Genomic DNA, 19,193 nt, shown 5'->3' with positions numbered 1-19,193 from the left:
TGACAAATGACTGCCACTGAGTCAGTGGCCTGGAATCGGCTGGAAACTGTGGTCGCCGACTTGGCGGGTGACTATTCTTGAGCTGCCAGGATGCTGGCACAACATTTGCATACTCCCCATCTCAGGTAGCCACCTACTCCATATGCTACATTTTGTAGAGCGCGGAAATTCCTCAAATATTTCCATTTTAGTTCACTTTTTATATCGGGTTCACTTTGGAAGTAGATATTAGATCATTTTTAGTATTACGCCAAACTCTTGTTGCGACCCTCGAGTGCTGTCCACATAAACTAAACCTCAACGTGGCGCCATCGTACTCGTGTTTTTTCCCCGAATGAGTCTCATGTGCGCATAATTAAGGAGTCCAGGGATCCACAAACTTGGCTAAGGATTCACCACGTTTGAAGGTATGTGGTGTTAGCCAGTTTTTTATGGCCTAACTGGGAGATGGGCTTTCAAAAAACGGTTGTGGCAGCTCTGGGAAGGGGAGTTGCCCCGGCTTATGGAACAAGTGTTCCATATCCTGAGCATACGAGTTGTCAGATGGGATTATGCTTCATCAGCTATAAGTTGAGCCATGCATAAAGTTGAGTTTATGGAAAAAACGAGGTAAATACTATTAAAGCGAGTAATGTAATCTTTAAATATAAGACTTTTATTATGCATAAATATGTTTTCATAGTGTTCAAGGTGTAATTGTTTTCTAACACTAATATATGGGGTGTTTAATTGCAATTTATGTACATTCCACAGTTGCAGTAATCTCGTAATAAACCCGCTGAGCACTTGGATTTATTGCCCCGGCGGTTGCCAAAAGTGGACTCACCTTTCTCCTGTCCAATTCAGGTGCTATGTGGTGTCCTTCCTCCTTCTCCTCGCTGGCCTCCTCGTTTCCTCCTTTGTTTGCCTTTGTTGTTTGATTAAACCTGCTCTACACCTAAAGCCTGGCTCCGCTCCAAACATTTGTCATTGTGGCGGGATGTTTGTAGTGCGCTCTTTCTGCAGTTTTTCAGCTGTTTTCAGCTTTTTTTCAGCTTTGTTCGTATTCAAGTGGAGCCAGGTGATGCTGCTCCAACTTGCCCGCTGCAAAATCCACTTCCACTTCCACTTCCTCCCACTCGATGCACTGAAGCGTGTCTAGCTGTTTCTTCTCGTTCGTGGACGTTGTCGTGGTTGTCAGCCAATCAACCCACCGCTGGCCTCATCGGTGTCAGCATTTTTTGTGTGTTTTTGGTTTGCCTTTTGCGCAAGATGAAAATGCAAATTTCTGCAAAAAAAAAAACAATCGAAGAAACAACGCAAATAAGAGTTAGGAGAGCAAAAATGTTGAAATACACGGTATAAAATTTTTACTAGTTTACTACTTAAATTTACTATTGATTTTAAATCATTGTAGGCACATGGATCATTCATTTCGCACACTTCATTCCCACTAAACCCTTAGCGAATATTACGCATCATATTATTTTCTTCACTAAAATCATTTCCATTACAACATCGTAATCTTCTTTTTTTTCTCTGTGCACTTGGAGGTTCAATGAACCAAAAAAAAACAGCCGAAAGCTGGCCAACGAAACCCAATAGAATTGCCACATTTTTAAGGTGGCCCTCCGGGGCATACGAAATTAGTTTTTGGACTCTCCTCCGAGGGATTTGCCGTAGGTTCGCCGTTTCTCGCTGGAAAATTGAAGGTGAATTGTTGCAAACGGAAGCAATTAGTTTCATTTGGAGCTGCAGCAACGCGAAAGGGGAGAAAACACAACGCCAGAGTTCAAGACGAGCCCAATCGACTGAAACCAAAAACCGGGGAGAAAGTCCGGCCAATTGATAAACAGACAGCGTTTCCAGTAGCTGCAGTCGTCAGTCATCAGTCAACAATAACAATGTTATTAGCTTTTGGGGGGCTAATCAATGTGTCGCCTTAATTTGCCCCACTACAAACTTCACGAATTGTTTTTTTTCGGGGGTCTTTGGACTCAAGGTAAGCTCATAAATTTCCTCTGCCCTCTGCGGACGCCTACAACTCCAGCTGAAAATTCATTCAGCGCATTGTAATTGTCTAATTTATGGTTGTTCAACAATTTCACTCGTTTATGGTGCGTGAGAAAATCGTGGTGGGTGTAATCAAATGGCTAAACAAAACGAAGAAATGTAACTGAAATGCGAGTCGGGTTAAGTGAGTTACTTGAGGCAGGTCGCGAAGTTGTGGAAGATAATAGCCTCAAGAGCTTACTTTCCTGATATATAGTAGTGGTAAGAGAGAGTGGGATGGAAAGGGAAAGTCACGAATGGCAGACAAATTATTTCATTGATTATTACTAATTTAACCAATGTTATTTGTAAATTATGCAAGTTGATTTCCCGCTTTTATTAGGTTTACTAGCATAGTGAAGTGTGTATGAAAAACAGGGTCGTTCTGGCCAAGTTGCCTCCTTTTTGAAAGCCATTTCCAACATCCGCCTCATAACCAACAGGCAATCATCCGCCAATTGCCGCTTGACATTTGCGTTCCATAAACTAGATGCTGGCTGAAAGTGCCAATAAGTTGGCATTAGAATCTGCTGTCTTGCGGGGCCTTTAATTACAATCAATCAGATTTCTCTTGGCCGAAAGCCTATGTCATTAGTTGGCCGGGTTTATTGCCACTAAGAGTGAATCAGGAAAAGAGGTCTGTGCGGTTGCGTCGGCTCATAACGGTTTGATGTCGGTTCGAGCCAAATGTGATTACCAAGTTGGCTTTTAAGATGCGTATAAATCATGGCAGCGTCAGCAGCAACAGCGAAAACAGCTCGTTGGCTTGATTATAATTATTAGATGTCATAACTTTCAATCACAAAAATGCGTCAAGAGGTTTGTTTCTTTTTCGAGTGCTCTTCGCCGATCAAGGCCGATCGACATGAGTTGATCAAGATTTCCACTGTAACGCTTACAAGACTTGCTAAATACAAAAAATTAACAAAAGCGCTGGCCTTTTTCGTTTGAAGTTTCACGTGTTAAACGCATTCAAGTTACCAACATGTCGTGTTTTAGTTTTATTACGAATCCGCTTAGGCGTTGGTCTTCTCCTCCATTCGCACTCACCATTCTTTTGGCTTTTTATGGCCTCATAAGCTGCGATGTCTGAGCAGGAAGAAGTAAACAACTTTTTCATGACCTTTTACGGTGCAGAAGTAGAAGTAGAAGCAGCTGCCCAATCCAAAACTAAAACCGAAAGCCAGGCTAAAACTGAAACACAGATGAGCAGCCATGTAACGCCAGAAATTGGTTTCAGAGCAGAAAAGTTCTCGCCGCCCATGCGATGCTGTCTTGCCTTATTAAGAGCCGAGTTGCCAAGTTGCCAAGTTGCCAAGTTACCAAGTTACCAAGTTACCAGGTTTTAGGTGGGCTGTCTGGTCCACCGAACTCCGGAACGACCAATAAAAAGTGACTGGCAGTGGGAAAATGTTAGAAACCTTCTTTTTCTGGTTTTCAAACAAATGAAATGGGCAGTGAAGTGAGCCAGGTGGGTGGCTTTTTGATGTTTGCTGAAAGCTCGTTTAAAATTACAATCGGATTTCAGGTGATAGAGTAAACGGAGGAAGTATAAAAAAACATTGCACATACACAAGAGTTGATACGTAACTACTTTAAAGTAGTGTTCACTCTTAAACCTAAACATCAACTATTCTATGGACTTCATACGATAGTCAAAAGCTCATTCCCAGTGGTAGAATTCGTTCTATGACTTATCTGCTAAGTGCTTCTCAATTTCTGATTCTGCCAAGACATTCCTCACATTTTCCGCTCATAATCAACTGAATTATCAGATTGCATGCCCCATCATCGCAACTTGACGGCAATCGGAAAAAGTATTTCTAACTCCCATCAACAGTTAAGCCCGCAAAAAGCCGTTTTTAGCCACGTTAATGCGCGTCGTTTCCAAGACATTTTGCGGCAGTGCGAAAATCGGAATGATAATGATAATAACAATACGAGTGTAAGTTGGGCATGCGAAATAGATTGAGCAAAAATGTTGGTAAATTATCCGCGCAGTAGAGCATGTAAGTGTTACATTAAATGGAGGCGGGGCGGCGATTTTAATTGCCAAATACCCCACCAGATTCCCCCAACGTCATGGGTTAATAATTATGGCTGGCCAAGTAGATAATCGCCGTGAGCCAAGGAGTTGCAATTACAATTGGAATCGGTACGAAAGCCATTAAAGTAATTGAAAAACCCGTAAGAAATGCAGCATTAAAATAGCTACAGAAAAGTTATAGGTAAACCATTTCAGGGCGTTACCCATACATAAAGTAAATGAACATGCAAAGTGGCGGTGATAAAATGAGGCCTCTGCCAACTTTCACAAGTCCTGGGCTCCACCCCGTTTTCTTCCCAGCTTTCCCGCTTTTCCACTTTTTCCTTCACTAGACAAGCTCATAATTTATTGTCGCTGCGGAAAATTGCTTTTCCAAGGTCTGCAAGGTGAGTTGCAAAGAGTGCAAAGTACGTTGCAAGTCAATTTTAATTGCACATTCGAGACTGTCAAATTGAATTTGACTTGCCATCGCAGCAGCACGTGGCTCCCAGATAAGATACACCCAATTATACATAGGGAATATATATTTTATTGAACGACAATTATTGATTGGGGCCAAAATCACGCGCTCTTATCGGCAGATAAGCCAAAATATTCAGTTCAAAATCAACTCTGGCCAATATCAAGTTCGAGCAACTTGGACAAATCCGCCAGCAAAGACGGAACTCACTGTAAACAAGTTTCCAACGCAGCGGGCCAAGCTAATGAAATGTTGCAGCTTGCACAATATTGCCCATAATAATAAATCCTCCAGCAGCAATGTGCACCATCCACCTTCCCCTTTCTCCTCGAATGATGGATTGTGGCAATGAACTTGACATTAATAGGGTTTCCTCTAACTGCCGCCTTGCGTGACCGACCCCGCCCCCTTTGCTGCATTTACCATATTACCTTCTATGCCACATAGACTGACCCACCTGATGGACAAGAAAATCCCCCCGAGAGGTGGAGCACACATCTTCTCAGGCCTTCCATGTTGGGACAAGTCAATCTCAATCTTCGCCGGAGTGCGAATCGTGGCCAGTGCACAAAGAATTTTTAATTGTGCAGGAGAGGCGAACAAAGTTGCACTGCGAAAAATGGATTTTAAACGATGATTGCAGATGCAGATAGATTAAAGCCAACTTTTGCGAATGCTTTAGGTATTAGTTTACTAATATAACTACTATTACCATTGAAACAGCATTTAGATTGTTAACTTTTCAGTGCACTGACAGTTTCCAAACCAATAGAGAGCGCAAAGCCTAACCATAAAGACTGAAAAGGCCACGTCCGTAGATGGCAGGGCTTTCTATAGAAAAAAGTATACAAGCCACAGGCAAACGGAACTCGTGCTTTAAGCCTCCACTTGTCCACTTGACAACGGTCGATATCCGAGTCAGCAAACGAGTTGAAATGAAATGTCAACTGCAAATTGAATCAACTTGGGCTTGGAATGACCACAAAAAGTGGCATCCCAAAGGCGCAAAAAGGATTACAACCGCAAACCCTCAAAAAGAGGTGTCCAAAAGCTTAATGTAAATTAAGAGCTTTGTAAAAAGTGGATGTGGAAATAAGGGAAAACCATCTAACAAGTGTTTTGATTACAAAATTGAATGCCTAGAACTAATAGAGAAACAGCGAAATGGGATTAAATCTCAGCCCAAATAAAAAGCTTCATAAATAATGCAGACTACAACGTGTAATTAACCAAACTCGATTAACACGGTTTCAAGATTATAAAGTAAGCTAATTAAAAACTCGTAACAAATGCGGTGACAACAACTAGATGCCGTGGCCATGACCAATGCTCCAGGGGCTTGAGATCTCCCCCAGAAGAGGAAGAGCTCCACCTGCTCCCCCCTTTTGCCCATCCTTCTGACGTTTTTGATAAATGACGACGAATGCGTGGCAGACATCTGGTCGCCAAGCTGCGCGCTCTTAACCCCTTTCACCCGTCGCCAGATGAAAGCGAACTGGAGAGACTAAAAACGAAAATAAATAAATAAAAATGGAATGAAATAAACTTAAATAAAGCGTGGAACGGAACGACGAAACTAAGATCGTTGCGAGGGTCGAAGCTCCCAAAACTCCCCCTTCTTGGCAAGTGAGAGCGTGACAATGTCAACAGAGTCAAAAAAAAAAAAACAAAAGTACAAAGTACATCATGAATAAGCACACAAAACCAGTTAAAGCGTGGCCGAATGGGATTTAACGCTCTGGCCCTACGAAAGCAAAAGTTGAACAGTCCGTGAAAAGTAAAAACAATCATTATTCCAACCTCGATATTGTCTTTTTCGTGTTAAATGTGACAAAGATCATTTGCAGTTTCCTACAAGTGTCGTGTAATGCACGATTGCTGAGATAGCAAAAATAGTTGGTGGTTTCTATCTGTAGGCAGAAAGAGATATGGGAAGTATTCTTCACCAATGCGGAAAGTATAATTTGGCTAATGGAGGTTTTCACTACGCTGCTATCAAGGTGCAGATGAATTGTTGTATTGAAAGCTGATATGAGAATGGGAAACTTATACTATTTTTTGTTTGGATAAGAAAGCTCAATGGGAAAACACACATGGCTGTAAATATTTATGGTACCACCTGGGAATATTAAGTTTCTCTCAATTTTGTTAATCAATTAAATCTATACCTAAATCTATACCTCCTATAAACCTTTCAAGTTAAAGAGAAGAACCTAAATAACTCAGAAAAACCTTCCATTACCTTTTATTAGTTATGAAAGCTGGTTATAAACACGACAATCGTTTAACACTTTTCATTTCTATAACTATTCCAAACGAGTGCAACACACGTATCATCAGACTCTAAAAATTGCAGGCAAAGGGATATTTCCAAGCCACAAATGGCATTACTCCATCTACATGTATATATTCTATCCTTTAACCCCAATTTTTGTTGGCCAACAAATATTTACACAAATCTCCATTCGTAATCGCTTTCGTCTGCAAGTTCAAACAGCTCCATTTCACACCCAACAACCCATCCACCCCATTGAAAGTTCAGCATTTGGCAACTTTGAACTTTTAAGGTTTTGCACACACCGGGCAGAAGAATATTTCATAATATTTAAAGTCAGGGAGAATGGAGACGAAATTTTCCATTTATTTGCAATGCAGTTTGCTTTTTTTTGCCAACACTTTTTTCCATTCTCCCCACTAAAGAAAACAAACACACGACTGGGAATATGTATATATATGCAAAGCAAATGCAACAAATCCGCTTAGAGTGCAAAAAGGCAAAGCTGTGGCAATTGCCAAGCTGGCTGGAGAGTAAACTACTCAGTCAGTCACCCACAATTTTCACATTTTCCCCGCCACCCTGCCATGTCTGCGCCGTCGCTGTTTTCCCACTCGAGTCAAGTGCAGTCAAACATTTGAGACGCAAAATGGAAAAATGGAAAACTTCTGCATTTGCAAGCCCCCGCAAAGTGGGTAATTTACGTGTGGCCCAGCTGCGATTTCATTCGCCCGACTTGTGCAATCCTCGTGACAGTCACGATGTCTAGAACTGAACTTGGATTGGTTTGGATTGGATTGGGTTGACTTGCCGCTTATCAGCTGATTCACAGCAATTAAATGGCAATTTTCGCACAACACTAGCAGTAACATTATCTCCACGCCACAGAGGCACACTTTTACTTATCAGCTTCTAATTCATCTGCCATTCATTGATTAGTTGCACGTGAACTTTGCGCCATCATCATCATTGCTTTTTATTTCAGACTGCGTAGGTGCATTTGTGCATTTAAGTTCCATTGTTTGCAAGCTTGAATGGTGTTTTTGTCTTTGACAAATTTGAACTCCGCTTGCGATTTAATTAATGCATATTTATCCGAGTGAGTGTCTGTGCCCATTTAAACTGTCACTCGTCATTGTTTGTTTGCTTTTAATTGGATCCTGCCGTAATGCAAACATTAGCATTGGGCTGATTGAATGTCTGAATACATTCATATACATACATATACTATATATTTATATAAAATTCTACACAAATGTTCACAAAGGTTGGCTTCGAATGTGGAACACTCTCATAACTGCTGAGTGGACATACATTTTTAATGGCCACTGCAGTGGGGCGCACACAAGTTCAAGGAACTTTAAAGTGAATTGTTCTTGATTTAAATACATTTTTGGGGGAAGCGGATGCACATTAAATATATAAAACGCTGCAAAGTGCTTCAGTGATATTTGTAAAGGCTCTTAGCTTTACAGAATGCTTTAACTAGATTTAAATGAGCGTGTAAAGCCAATATGATTTATATTCTTTACTTCCTTTGCAGCATATTAATACGTTCTGTCACCGAGCCCTTATGATATCCAATCAAATGATTCCCCCCACTCTTATCCCCATTTAGTTATCCCAATTGCATCCGACTGACAATCCCAAATGCTCCAATTTGCATTCAGCCCGCAGCAGTGACTCAAAATAAGCTTCGATCCACAGGATCCCAATCCCTCCTTCTCGTCCATTTCAGCTTTTGATTCCTGTCACATCGCAGGTTTCGCAGGGTGTCTTCTGCTTGGGGCAGAAGATTATTGATTTATTGCCACGCGTCGCCTGTCGCTGTCAAGATAAAGTGCCACACTGATGTAGCAGTTGATGTTGCAACCGAAACGTGCAGATGCACGGCGCAAAAGTCAGAGCACCCATCTCTTTCAGCTAAAACTTTATTAAGATAAAGGCTAAGATTAATATGAAGCCCAGCCCTTTCTTTATGCAGATTTAAAATGGAAATTTGTCCAGATATATATAAATTTCGCGCACTGTACGTATATATGGATTGCAGATGGGGAATGCAGACTGAGACTGCAGTCTGTGGGCAGCAGGCGTGACAACTACAAATGCCAAAGGACGGTGGAGACAAAGCCAAGCGAGAAAGGCAGAATCAAAGTTGACTCAACCTTAAGTAGACACTTCACACTTGGCAGGGTCGCCGTCCGTGGGTTCCCCTCTACCCCTCACTCCTTACCTATATAATCCCGCCTCCTTTGGCAGTTCCCAGGGTTCTTGGTTGCCCTTGCCGGTACTACTGTACTTTTGCAGAGGCTGCCCTGCAGTGGAATGGAAGCCAAAGGAACAACCCTTAGAAATGCAGGCTGGCGAAAAAGCTTAGACACCACAGGACGCATGCACTGAGAAAAAAATGGTATTTATGACATAAGGATTGCTCCGTTAACTTAAAGATGCATTTAGCTTCGTTTAGAACTCGTAAATATTTGGTAAGTTGGATTTCTGACTTGCGAAATCCATTACTTTGATTTAAAAAACTTTTTTAACGGTGTATGGAAAGCATGAAAAGCATGGAAAACAGGAGAACAAGGAGGTACACACACACACACCGGTAACTGCAAGGAAATTGAATGAAAAGCCAGACACAAAACCAAAACAAAGCGAGAAGAGCTTCCCCAATGGGTTTTCAGTTCTCAGTTTTCAGTTTTCAGTTTTCAGTTTACAGTTTACAGTGCGAAAATGGGAGAAAAAGTGAACCGGTGGTTGGAAAAACTTTTGTCATTATGCTGGCAGTGCTTTCTCTAAATTTTCCGCCCGCCATCAAACCATTTCCCCTGCCTCGCTTATCTGGTAAATTGTCAAAAACTTTTCGCCAACACTTTTTTCTCGCTGCCAGAGCAAAGGAACAGAATTCAATTAAACAAAAACCTCTTCCTGAAACCCTGAAAACTTGAAACAAAGCACTGAAAGCACTCCCCATAGAAAGAAAACCACTCTAATGCAACCCCATAATAGGCAAATGAAGCCAATAAATGTGTGCCGTGAAGAGCCAACGAATATTGACAGGGGAAATGTTTATTTTCAACACGCTTCATTTACCAAATTGGGCCTAATTTTTGTGGTCAGGAGCTGGAAAATGGGGTCAACTGGAAATTGGGTTTGGCCAGTGGCAGGATAATATCGTATCAACTGGGAGAGGTGTCCTAAATTAGCTGGCAATTAATTAGGCAAAGGACCTAAAGTTCCAAACGCAAATCCATTATGCTATAAACAGCATTATATCTAGCTTTAAGTTGGCGTGTTTTTGCTTTATTTCGAATGGGTGGTGGGTGGGGAGTACTGAGAATGAACCTTGAAGGTGGCGATGGATGGTGCAATTTACATTGTTCACTAAGCTGCGGAGTGCAGCAGAGGAGGGCAGTCATGCAACTTTGGAATCTCATGCTCGGCAGCTGTAATTCAGCTCTTTTCCTACCTCATTCGATTCAATCTCGCTGCAGTTGCAATTGCAGCCACAGAAGGTTGCAAATTGCATAATTCAGAAACTGCCAGTTATAGGGTTAAAGTCTTCGACAACGCGACAGAGTATGAATGTTACGGTAATGTTTTTATAATTGGCATCAAAACTTGTTAATTAAGAAATTACCAACATGGCATTACATTATGTTAATATTCATACATATATGTATATACAGTGTGGGAAATTTTAAGTAATCCTCTGTTGCTCCGAGGGTTCTTTGGAGGGTTAAACGCCTGCCGGACAGAAACTCGACGGGATGTCCATAGCAAACTTATATATGTTAATAATGCCCAACGACATTGCCCGCCGGCTCATTAGGTACATACATATATCCATACCATATACATATCGATCGGGGATAAGGAGGCGGCATCTGGAGGAGGAGTGCCTCAAGTGGGGCAGTATAACCCACCCATTTTCGGTGTTGTGTGTTGTATGTTATGTGATTTGAAAGCTTCGCCTGCCGCATGTTTTGCCCTCTCTGGTTTTGTGTTTCGGGTTTGTTTCGCCGTGGGTTACACAAACATTTCAAGTTGTTGCACAGGGTTTTTTGTCCGTTTTTTGTCGGTTTGCTGTCCGGACAAGTGGACAAAGTGGTCCGCAAGTGGTTGCATGGCCATTAGAGAGGTGTGGGTTGAACTCTGGGCGGGAATAGGGGCACACAGCCGCCCGGTGGAGCACTGCAGCTGTGGCCAACTATCAATTACCTAATTGCAACTGGCGTAATCATTGAAATCTCTTGCAGAGCGGCGTATGATAATTATATGAACGTTTTCTTGGTATGTAGAAGTTCAAAACAGTGCCAATATCTTGTAAATACAGTCTTAGTTTATGGGATAAACTCATTCAACAGTAAGTCTAGTCAAGTTCAAGTTCTTCACACATGTAATACCACATTTTCTCTGCCAAATTTGAGCGACAAAGCTAACTGCAATCTGGGTTCAGTGAACCCCGTAAACAGCCAATAAAAATCAAGCCCCAAATGGCCGCATTAGGCTTAGCTAATATCGCTTTTCCTCAGACAATAAAAGCCGAATGGCCCCAAGCCATGAACGAATCATGATCATTGATCAACCGAAAATCCAAGACACAAACGCGCACACAATTTAGATGCCTTATATGGCGGCTCGCCAAACGGCAGCCTCATAAAAAAAAAGTAGGAAAAAATGGATGAATAAATAAAGGCGACATTTTGCGGCGACTGTTAATATCAGTACAGATACATATATATATATAGACATATAGCTATTGTCATTGGTTGCTGTTGGCTATGGGTTTCCATTGAAAAGTCGAGCGAAAATGCCAGAGATCCAAGATCATATGGCCCCAAAAGTGGAGTCGTGTGCTAAGCTTGCGCCAAATCAAGTGACGCAAGAGATAAAGTCAGGGGTATCCATACTTTTTGGGGGCTACGGGGGAATTCCTAAACTTGATTTCGCCAGCTGCGCGTGGGCCACCGAAAAAAGATACAAAAACAAACGGAAAAACATAACACTTAAGAGTTCGGAGAGATCTGTGATCTCGATTTCGTTCGATGTAGTTGCAAAAGTTTTCCATTAATGCGAAAAGTATAAAACAATATATATGGGATTAACATAAAATACAGATTTAAACGAAAACAGAGTCTGCCTGCTACTTTAATTAAGAATAATCTCTTGAATAACTATTGTATTATTGTATGTTTGCATTTGATTAATTTAATTCACACAGATCTGCGATCTGGAGTTCTGTGGAAATAGTTGAGACTAGATTCAGTAGTAAAATAAATAGCATAAATGTGAAGCAATAAATCCAAGCCTCTCAACTTTGGCCATAAGTTTGAAAAGTTAAATGCTCTCTTTTGACCAAAAGATTGATGGTCTTATAAAGAACACAGATGTCGAGATTAGCCATAAACAAAACGCTATAATTTGAAACAATAGATCCCAGTTGAACCATTTGACTTTCTGTCTTTAAAACTATTGGCACATAATCAAGATTATAACTATTTAATGTTGTATCTGTCATCTGGGTTCCTAAAAGATTGTTTCTTCGATGGAAAGCACATTTTAGAATAACTCCTTGCATTTTTGTGGACATTTAACCCGCTGCAAAAGTTTGCCATAAGCCTCAAAATGGTGAAACTATAAATTCAAGGCGTTAAGCTAACTTTTGGCCATTCAAAGCGATTAGCATAATGCACAGATTTGCATGAAAATTAACGCATTTGAATGTTCAATCTGTCAAACGCCATACGACTTTGGCTGTTTCTTTAATTAAGAATAATTTGTTGAATAACTTTTTGTGCCTGCATTTGACTAATTAAGTTTATGCAAATTGCGCGAGCGTGGGCGAAAGTTTTATGACGCCGGAAAAAAGCTGGACATTTTATGAGTTTTTAAGTCGCCGACAAATTGACGATGGATATGGTGTGGAAATAAAAATTGAAACATTAAAGTGAAGCAACTATAAATAAATATACACAGAAGTCATTAAACAAAGGCGGGCCCTTCTTCTTGTTGTGTTTTCCTCAAACTCCCCTTATTGTATCTTTTGGGGCTCCCTTCTCCAGTGCACTGCACAAAATGTTATCATTTAAGAAATTCTACTAAATTGATGGAATATTTTATTCACCACCATTGAAAAGTTTTTCTCTGTGTATTGGGGAGTGACATGAAGCGCAACTGTTTCTGCGAGACAAAGAAGGAGCAGAGAGAGAAGAAGACGAAGGAAGAGCAAGAGGAAGGAGAAGGGGGGGATTGGAGAATAAGGAGCACAACAGAGGGAAGTCGTTGAAATTAAATACGGTTTGTAACCAGAAATTCCGCAACTAAAAATAAACAAATGAGAAAAAGAAGCGCAGAGCACGCGACGCACAAAAGAGGGTGAAATTGTACTCGCGAAGAGCTGAATTTAACAACAATATAATGTTCTTGGCCTCGCCAGCGATTTTTTATTGAGGAAATAGTGCAAATAGAATTGTGATTTTTGCATATTTGCATAAATGGCGGCCACTCGCAGAATTGCAAAACAAAGAACAGCGATAAATAAGGCCGAAACAGCGATAGCGAAATTATCAGAAGAAACCCACACATGCAAACAGAACCTAAGACAACAAAAGAAAAACAAAAGTCACTTGCTTTCGTTTCGTTTCGTTTTGTTTGGTTTTGTTATGTTATGGTTTTTTATCACCCAGTCTCCATCTCGCTCTCGTTCCCCCTCCTCACTCTCCTCCCCCTCTCTTCATCATCCCGATCGCAGTTGCATTTTGCGATCAACGGTTCTTTGGTTGGGGCATACTTCCTGCTCGCTCGCACCTACGCGCAAAGGCTCTGCAAAACCAGTTATTAAAAGCCATAAAAAGGAGAACCGTTTAACTGTTTAAGTGTCCCATGTTGGCTTTTTCGCCAGGTGGTGTCTGAAACTCCGCCAGCTGTTGGCAGAAACTATTTTTGTATTTTCGTATTCGGTCCGCATTTCTGCAATTTGCAATTGTTTTTTCGGGGTTTTTTTTTCGCTGTCCTGCTTCTGCGCAGAGGGTGCAAGCAGGACGGCAGGACTCGAACTCACACACACCCTTAAAAATGCCGCTACTCCAAATGCAATTTCAGTGTTTTTACCGTTGTATTTGCACTAAAATCGGAACCTGAGTTTAATGGCGATTTCGTTTCAAAATATTTGCGTAAACTCGGATTATCGGGCACCCTCACCCCTCATTTACTTTTCCTTTACATTTTTGTTCAACTCCGGCGCAGCTTCGTTTTTCTCTCTATATACAGCTTCTTTTCGATTTTTTTTTTTATTAAATTTCTTTGCGCAAAAGGAGTGGCGTTGTCCAGGATTTTTTCACACATACAGATGGACCTAATACACCTATAGTCGGCGTCTTTTTATTTTCATTTGCACTGTTTTGTACTTTTTTTCCGGCACATTTGCTTCTCGCAAAACTCCATTTAGCACTCTTTTTCTGGGATTTACCTTTAAAAAGCTTTTTGTTTAGCCCTTTTGGTATACACAAATCCTTTTTTTTTAAATACTCGCGACCCGGAACACTTGAATATATACTGTTTCGAAAACGCTATTCGTTCAGTTAAAAAAATCACTCGATCATCATGTGAACTTAATACCCGCGGCAATTTATACTTATTGTTGATATTTTTGCAGCGGTTAAACTCGCGACGAAAACGCGTCCGGTTCGCTTGAATTTCGGGCCGATTTTGGTTTTGCTTTGTTTTTTTAGTGCTGGTACAATAGGAAACGATTATTCGATACTATCGGCGATGTGCTACAGCGTTATGGGTTTTGATATTATTTTGATAAATGCGGTCACTCTGATAACGTACAATTAAATCGAATATTCAATAACATTCAAGCAATGAGCGCCGCATTTCAAAAAGTGTGTGTTCTGAATTAACACAAGCAGGTTAAAAATATCGTTATAGTCCTATTCATTACATCAGAATCTACTTTGTTTTGAAAACATTTTAAAATTTCAGAAAATACAGAACAAGAAACTATAATTGTAATAAATGAGTAGTATATACATATGTAAAGTAATGTAAAAAAAAACTAGCAATGACTCAAGCCAGTGTAAGATTCTCTACATTGATGTAGATTGTGAAGTGTCGTTTGGTAAAACTCAAGCAACCAGCTAAAGAGTTTAGAAAAGATATTTCCAAAACCAACCCTCAAATAAAATGCATATAATTTGTTGTATTTTTTTTTTTTAATTTTGAGATTATATATATATAATAATTAGATTTACATTCATTTCTGTACCATTTTACTTGTTTTATTTTAGAAATAAAGTAAGCATTTATTACTAATTCTTTTATTCTTTTTTTGTTGTTTTAGATGTGCAGTTTAGTGCACTTATCTTTCCATTTTGCTTGGATGAACATTACTAAATACGGGGGGGTACAATCATTTTATAACACAAAAACAAACAATATTTTAAATATACTTCTTCATGAGACTTTTCTTTTTTCGTGTGGAAGAGAAGGAGTGGGGCGAAATCACGCAAACAACATAAAATAAGGCAGAATTAGTGTTTCATTGGGGGGCGAGGGGGCTTGAATGTGCGCCAGTTGGGGACGAGGTTCTATATGCTCTGGATATAGAGATATTGCAACGTGACCACTTTTGATATTGAAGCTAGTAAAAAACACAAAGAAATGCACACAGTACAACAAGCGGAGATTGGAGATGTGGAGATGGTTATCAATTTTTAACATGCTACGATTTATAGAATTTTGGTTTAATTTCCCTCCTCGAATCGTTCATCCGTTATTTTTGCTTTTGTTTTCATCATTCTCTTGGCTCTGTATAAAAGTTCAGTAAAAAATGCAGCTTAACTAGGTTCTCGTTTTGTAATTCCCTCCAATTTTGTTATTAAGGTAGCTCTTCTCGCAAACGTCATGGTGCGTTTCTATATTTCCATTGGATTTCCTCAATTGTTGCAAGCTTGCTTGGGTTTGTGTTGCTTTCGCATTCGCTTTTGCATTCGCTTACGGCTTTATTTTACATTAATCAATTATTTACTTGTTTATCACTTAGTTTTTACAATGGCGTTTTATGTGGGTTTTGTTTGCTTTGCTTCGCTTCGATTTCCATTTGCATTTGCATTTGCATTTCGATAAAATGTATAAATTTCCTCTGCTCTCTCCACTAACACGTATTTATCAGAAACGCACAAATAAATTCTATTTGATAATATCAAGAACAAAAACTAACTGCATATATTTTCTTCTATATTTTCGGCTTTGTGCTGAAAATTCGATATACTTGTATGTTTTGTGGGCTTATGCTGCGCTGTTGGCTTTCAACTTAAGTTTAACTTGTAAGCGAAATCATACACAATTGTGAAACGACATTTGAAATGAATCTGAATCTGAATCGTGTGTGCTGAGTGTTCAGTTATGTAACGTTAATATACATACATCGAAAGGATGGAGGATACGAATTGCTTTAATTGCGGTTTTTTTCTGACCAGATCTGACAAAAAACCTCGACGAGTGAGCGTGAAATGTTCGTTTCTAAATATTAAGTAGATTATTTTATATATATATATATAGGCTCGTGTTGATCGAGTTTTCTTAGCACATTTACTAATTGAAACGTTGTCGTGGTGAATTTCATAAGCACAAGTTCATGACCTCGGGTTGTTGGTATGTTGTTGAGTGTTGTTGTTGGTGTGTTTGTTTAGGATATCTCACTTAATCGTTATGCACTCTTCACTTAAATCAGCTAATTATCTTTTATGTGTTCGCGTTAGATACTTTCATTTTCGTTTTCCTTTTTGTGGTAAAATAAGAAGAAAATGTTTATGGGTTGATTTTGTTTGCCGGTTGAGCAAATCGATCGCTGGGCGTCGATCGAAGGCTGCCTGCCAAGATCATCGATCGTCGATTGGATTGAATTGAATTGGATTGGATGGGTTTGAATTCGATTCGATTACCAATTGGCCATGCCCGGCTTGTTGAGCGTCATAAAGTAGATTTGACACGATGAAGCACCTTTGGCACTGCTGAAGAATACTTTGTCGTTTCGCTCGCAAAGGAATTTCAAGCGCTGCGCCTTTTTGTGCATGAACACACCATCCAAATGGCCGCTCTCAACGGAACGTATCTGTAATAAGGGGGAAAACGGCATTAAAATGATTACTCAAGCTCCCAAGAGCAAGCTTACTACTCACCTCTATTGCTTTATTGCCCCAGCCCATGATTTGTCCAGTGCCAATGTAGGCCACCGAGGTGGGCATCTCGCCCCACTGAGAGGGATTAAAAAAAAGTTTATTAACACGCTGACCAAATAAATAGATGGGAGCATTCCCCGATGACTTGCCTGCAGTACAATGTTCTTGGAAACCCGGCCCACTGTGTTCACATAGACGCCCTCATTGTCGTAGCAAAGCAGCAATTGCATGCCATTTGAGTTGGGAAGCGCCACAATACAATGCGGAATGATTGCACCCTGAGTCTGCAGAACAAACAATTATTGAGTAATCAATTACGACACTTTTAATCAGGCCAACTTACATGCTTGGGAAGATAGATATCGTATACTTCAGCTGAGTCTAAATCAACCGCATGGAAACCCTCGGCGGAGCCATAGATCACCTTCAGTCTCGACTGATCCTCAATGGTGAGATCGACCAAAAGCGGGCGATGTTCCAGTTCACCAAAATTCTACGAAACGAAAACCATTACAAATCTGCACATTCATTATATGTATGTTTAGGAAGGGAGACGCACCTTAAATGCCATAAATTTGTGATATGGTTTGGGAGCCCATGCATAAATTTCAATAGAGTCTTTTAATGCAATCACTAGGAACTTAATCCTCTCGTATTTGACAATCTTAAAATGTACAGCACCTTGCAGATCACCCACGTTTATCCAACCGTTCCGACGCTCCACTTGCTGTAGTCGAGATTAAATCGAATGGAAATTAGTATAGACTGGATGGATATGGCAATTTTACAATTTAAAACTCACATCGGAGAGTCCGTCGGTGCGCAAGATCTTTGACTTTAGCCAGGACAAGTAGTAGACGCGCACTCGGTTCTTCTTGCCGGATATGGTGACCAATATGTTCTGGCCCTCTAGCACCTCCATTTGCTGGAAACGGCGTCGCGAGATGAGCTGGTATACCTGTGGCAGCAAACATTACAGTGCATTAGAATGGAACTTCATTGTATTTGCTACTAATCACTTACCTTGCCCTGACCGGATCGATCTAGCAGCATTAAGCCATTCTCCGTTCCAATCAGCAGGTTGACGCCCCACAGCGCTGCGCACAGGATCTCCGAGTTGAAGCGCTTCTTATACTTACGGATCTCGGGCGTATCGTTGGCCGCCTCGTGGGAGGTGGGCGTTACATTGACATTGACGTGCGACTCCCGTCGCGAGGGACCAGAGCCGCCGGCCCCAAAGCCAAAGGTCAGGAAACTGCGCTGCTTCTGTTGCAGGGCGTAGGCGTGCGGTGGCAGCGGATTGGAGATCGAGGCCGAGGACGTCGAGGAGCAGGGCGTCAGGTGGTGCAGGTTCGCGGAGGAGGAAGAAGCAGATTTGTGCAAGAGATTAGTAATACTGCTGGAGGAGCGCGTCTTGCTGATCGAATTCTTGGGCGAATTCTGGCGCGAATTCGAGGACGAGGAGGCGAGCGATATCGTCGATTGTGGCGAGTGATTGCTGCTGATAATCACGCCGCCCACAACGGTACCGCCCCCCAAACCGAGACCGCCGCCGCCGCTTCCGCTGCTGGCGATAAACGATTTCGATGGCGTGGAATGCACGGATGAGCTAATGGCCGCTTGATACTGCTTAATCGATAACACCGTTCGATTATTGCGATTGTTTTCGATTTATATATTATTTTATTGATTCGTATTATCGATGGTTTATTGTTCATACGTTTCGATTATGTCAGTTTATTGTTTTAATTATTTTTTTTATTTATATTTTTACAATAGATTTCATCGGTTTGGATTTTTATTGATTTTCGATATTTGTACGGGTTTTATGTAGAAAGAAAAGAAAAATAGAAAAGTGCAGAAAAATTGTAATTAGTCTTAAGATGTCAACTAAAAATAAGATAAATTAAATAATATACCATGCGAGGATTGGGTGTGTGCTTCGGTTTATGTGAGCATAGAGAGCATTACAATAGTGTTTCGTGTGCTTACAAGTGTTATGTGTGGATGCTTAGACTAACAACAAATGAAAATATAGCCGAAACTCAGACCATGTTAAATCAGTGGTAAAAAGGCGGAAGTGTGTTAAGATTAAACCAAAATAAATTTAAAATCAATATGTGATTAATCTTTCCCCATAGGCCTTTGGTAACAAAAGAAGAAACCTTTTTAAAATATGTTGTGTTTTGATAA

The 19,193-nt window shown here is 40.6% G+C and overlaps 2 protein-coding genes across 26 annotated transcripts in view; both read right to left on the bottom strand.

The window, feature by feature from the left end:
- The window catches only part of LOC6533498, a 48,681-nt gene extending 34,147 nt beyond the window's left edge, over nucleotides 1-14,534 (bottom strand). For 12 of the 14 annotated variants that reach the window (XM_015194588.3, XM_015194582.3, XM_015194584.3 and 9 more), the window contains exons 1-2: nucleotides 14,285-14,534; nucleotides 827-1,267 (exon numbers count right to left, since the gene is read on the bottom strand). The gene's annotated coding sequence lies outside the window, so the exon portion shown is untranslated. The remainder of the gene's footprint in view (nucleotides 1-826; nucleotides 1,268-14,284) is intronic. The other 2 variants (XM_015194591.3, XM_015194592.3) reach the window with 1 other exon arrangement.
- Nucleotides 14,535-15,595: 1,061 nt separating this feature from the next.
- LOC6533497 (mitogen-activated protein kinase kinase kinase kinase 4) overlaps nucleotides 15,596-19,193 on the bottom strand; it is a 31,779-nt gene continuing 28,181 nt past the window's right edge. For 9 of the 12 annotated variants that reach the window (XM_039374411.1, XM_015194580.2, XM_039374413.1 and 6 more), the window contains 7 exons: nucleotides 18,024-18,626; nucleotides 17,803-17,958; nucleotides 17,560-17,727; nucleotides 17,344-17,493; nucleotides 17,150-17,284; nucleotides 17,001-17,075; nucleotides 15,596-16,933 (listed from right to left, as the gene is read on the bottom strand). In XM_039374411.1, coding sequence (XP_039230345.1) covers nucleotides 16,760-16,933; nucleotides 17,001-17,075; nucleotides 17,150-17,284; nucleotides 17,344-17,493; nucleotides 17,560-17,727; nucleotides 17,803-17,958; nucleotides 18,024-18,626 — 1,461 coding nt within the window. In that variant the 3' untranslated portion in view covers nucleotides 15,596-16,759. The remainder of the gene's footprint in view (nucleotides 16,934-17,000; nucleotides 17,076-17,149; nucleotides 17,285-17,343; nucleotides 17,494-17,559; nucleotides 17,728-17,802; nucleotides 17,959-18,023; nucleotides 18,627-19,193) is intronic. The other 3 variants (XM_039374415.2, XM_015194576.3, XM_015194579.2) reach the window with 1 other exon arrangement.

The sequence above is a fragment of the Drosophila yakuba genome, chromosome 3L (assembly GCF_016746365.2).
Source record: "Drosophila yakuba strain Tai18E2 chromosome 3L, Prin_Dyak_Tai18E2_2.1, whole genome shotgun sequence".
NCBI classification, from domain to species: Eukaryota; Metazoa; Arthropoda; class Insecta; order Diptera; family Drosophilidae; genus Drosophila; species Drosophila yakuba.
The sequence above is the reverse complement of the archived record's forward strand: the minus strand, read 5'-3'. Positions and strand labels throughout refer to the sequence as shown.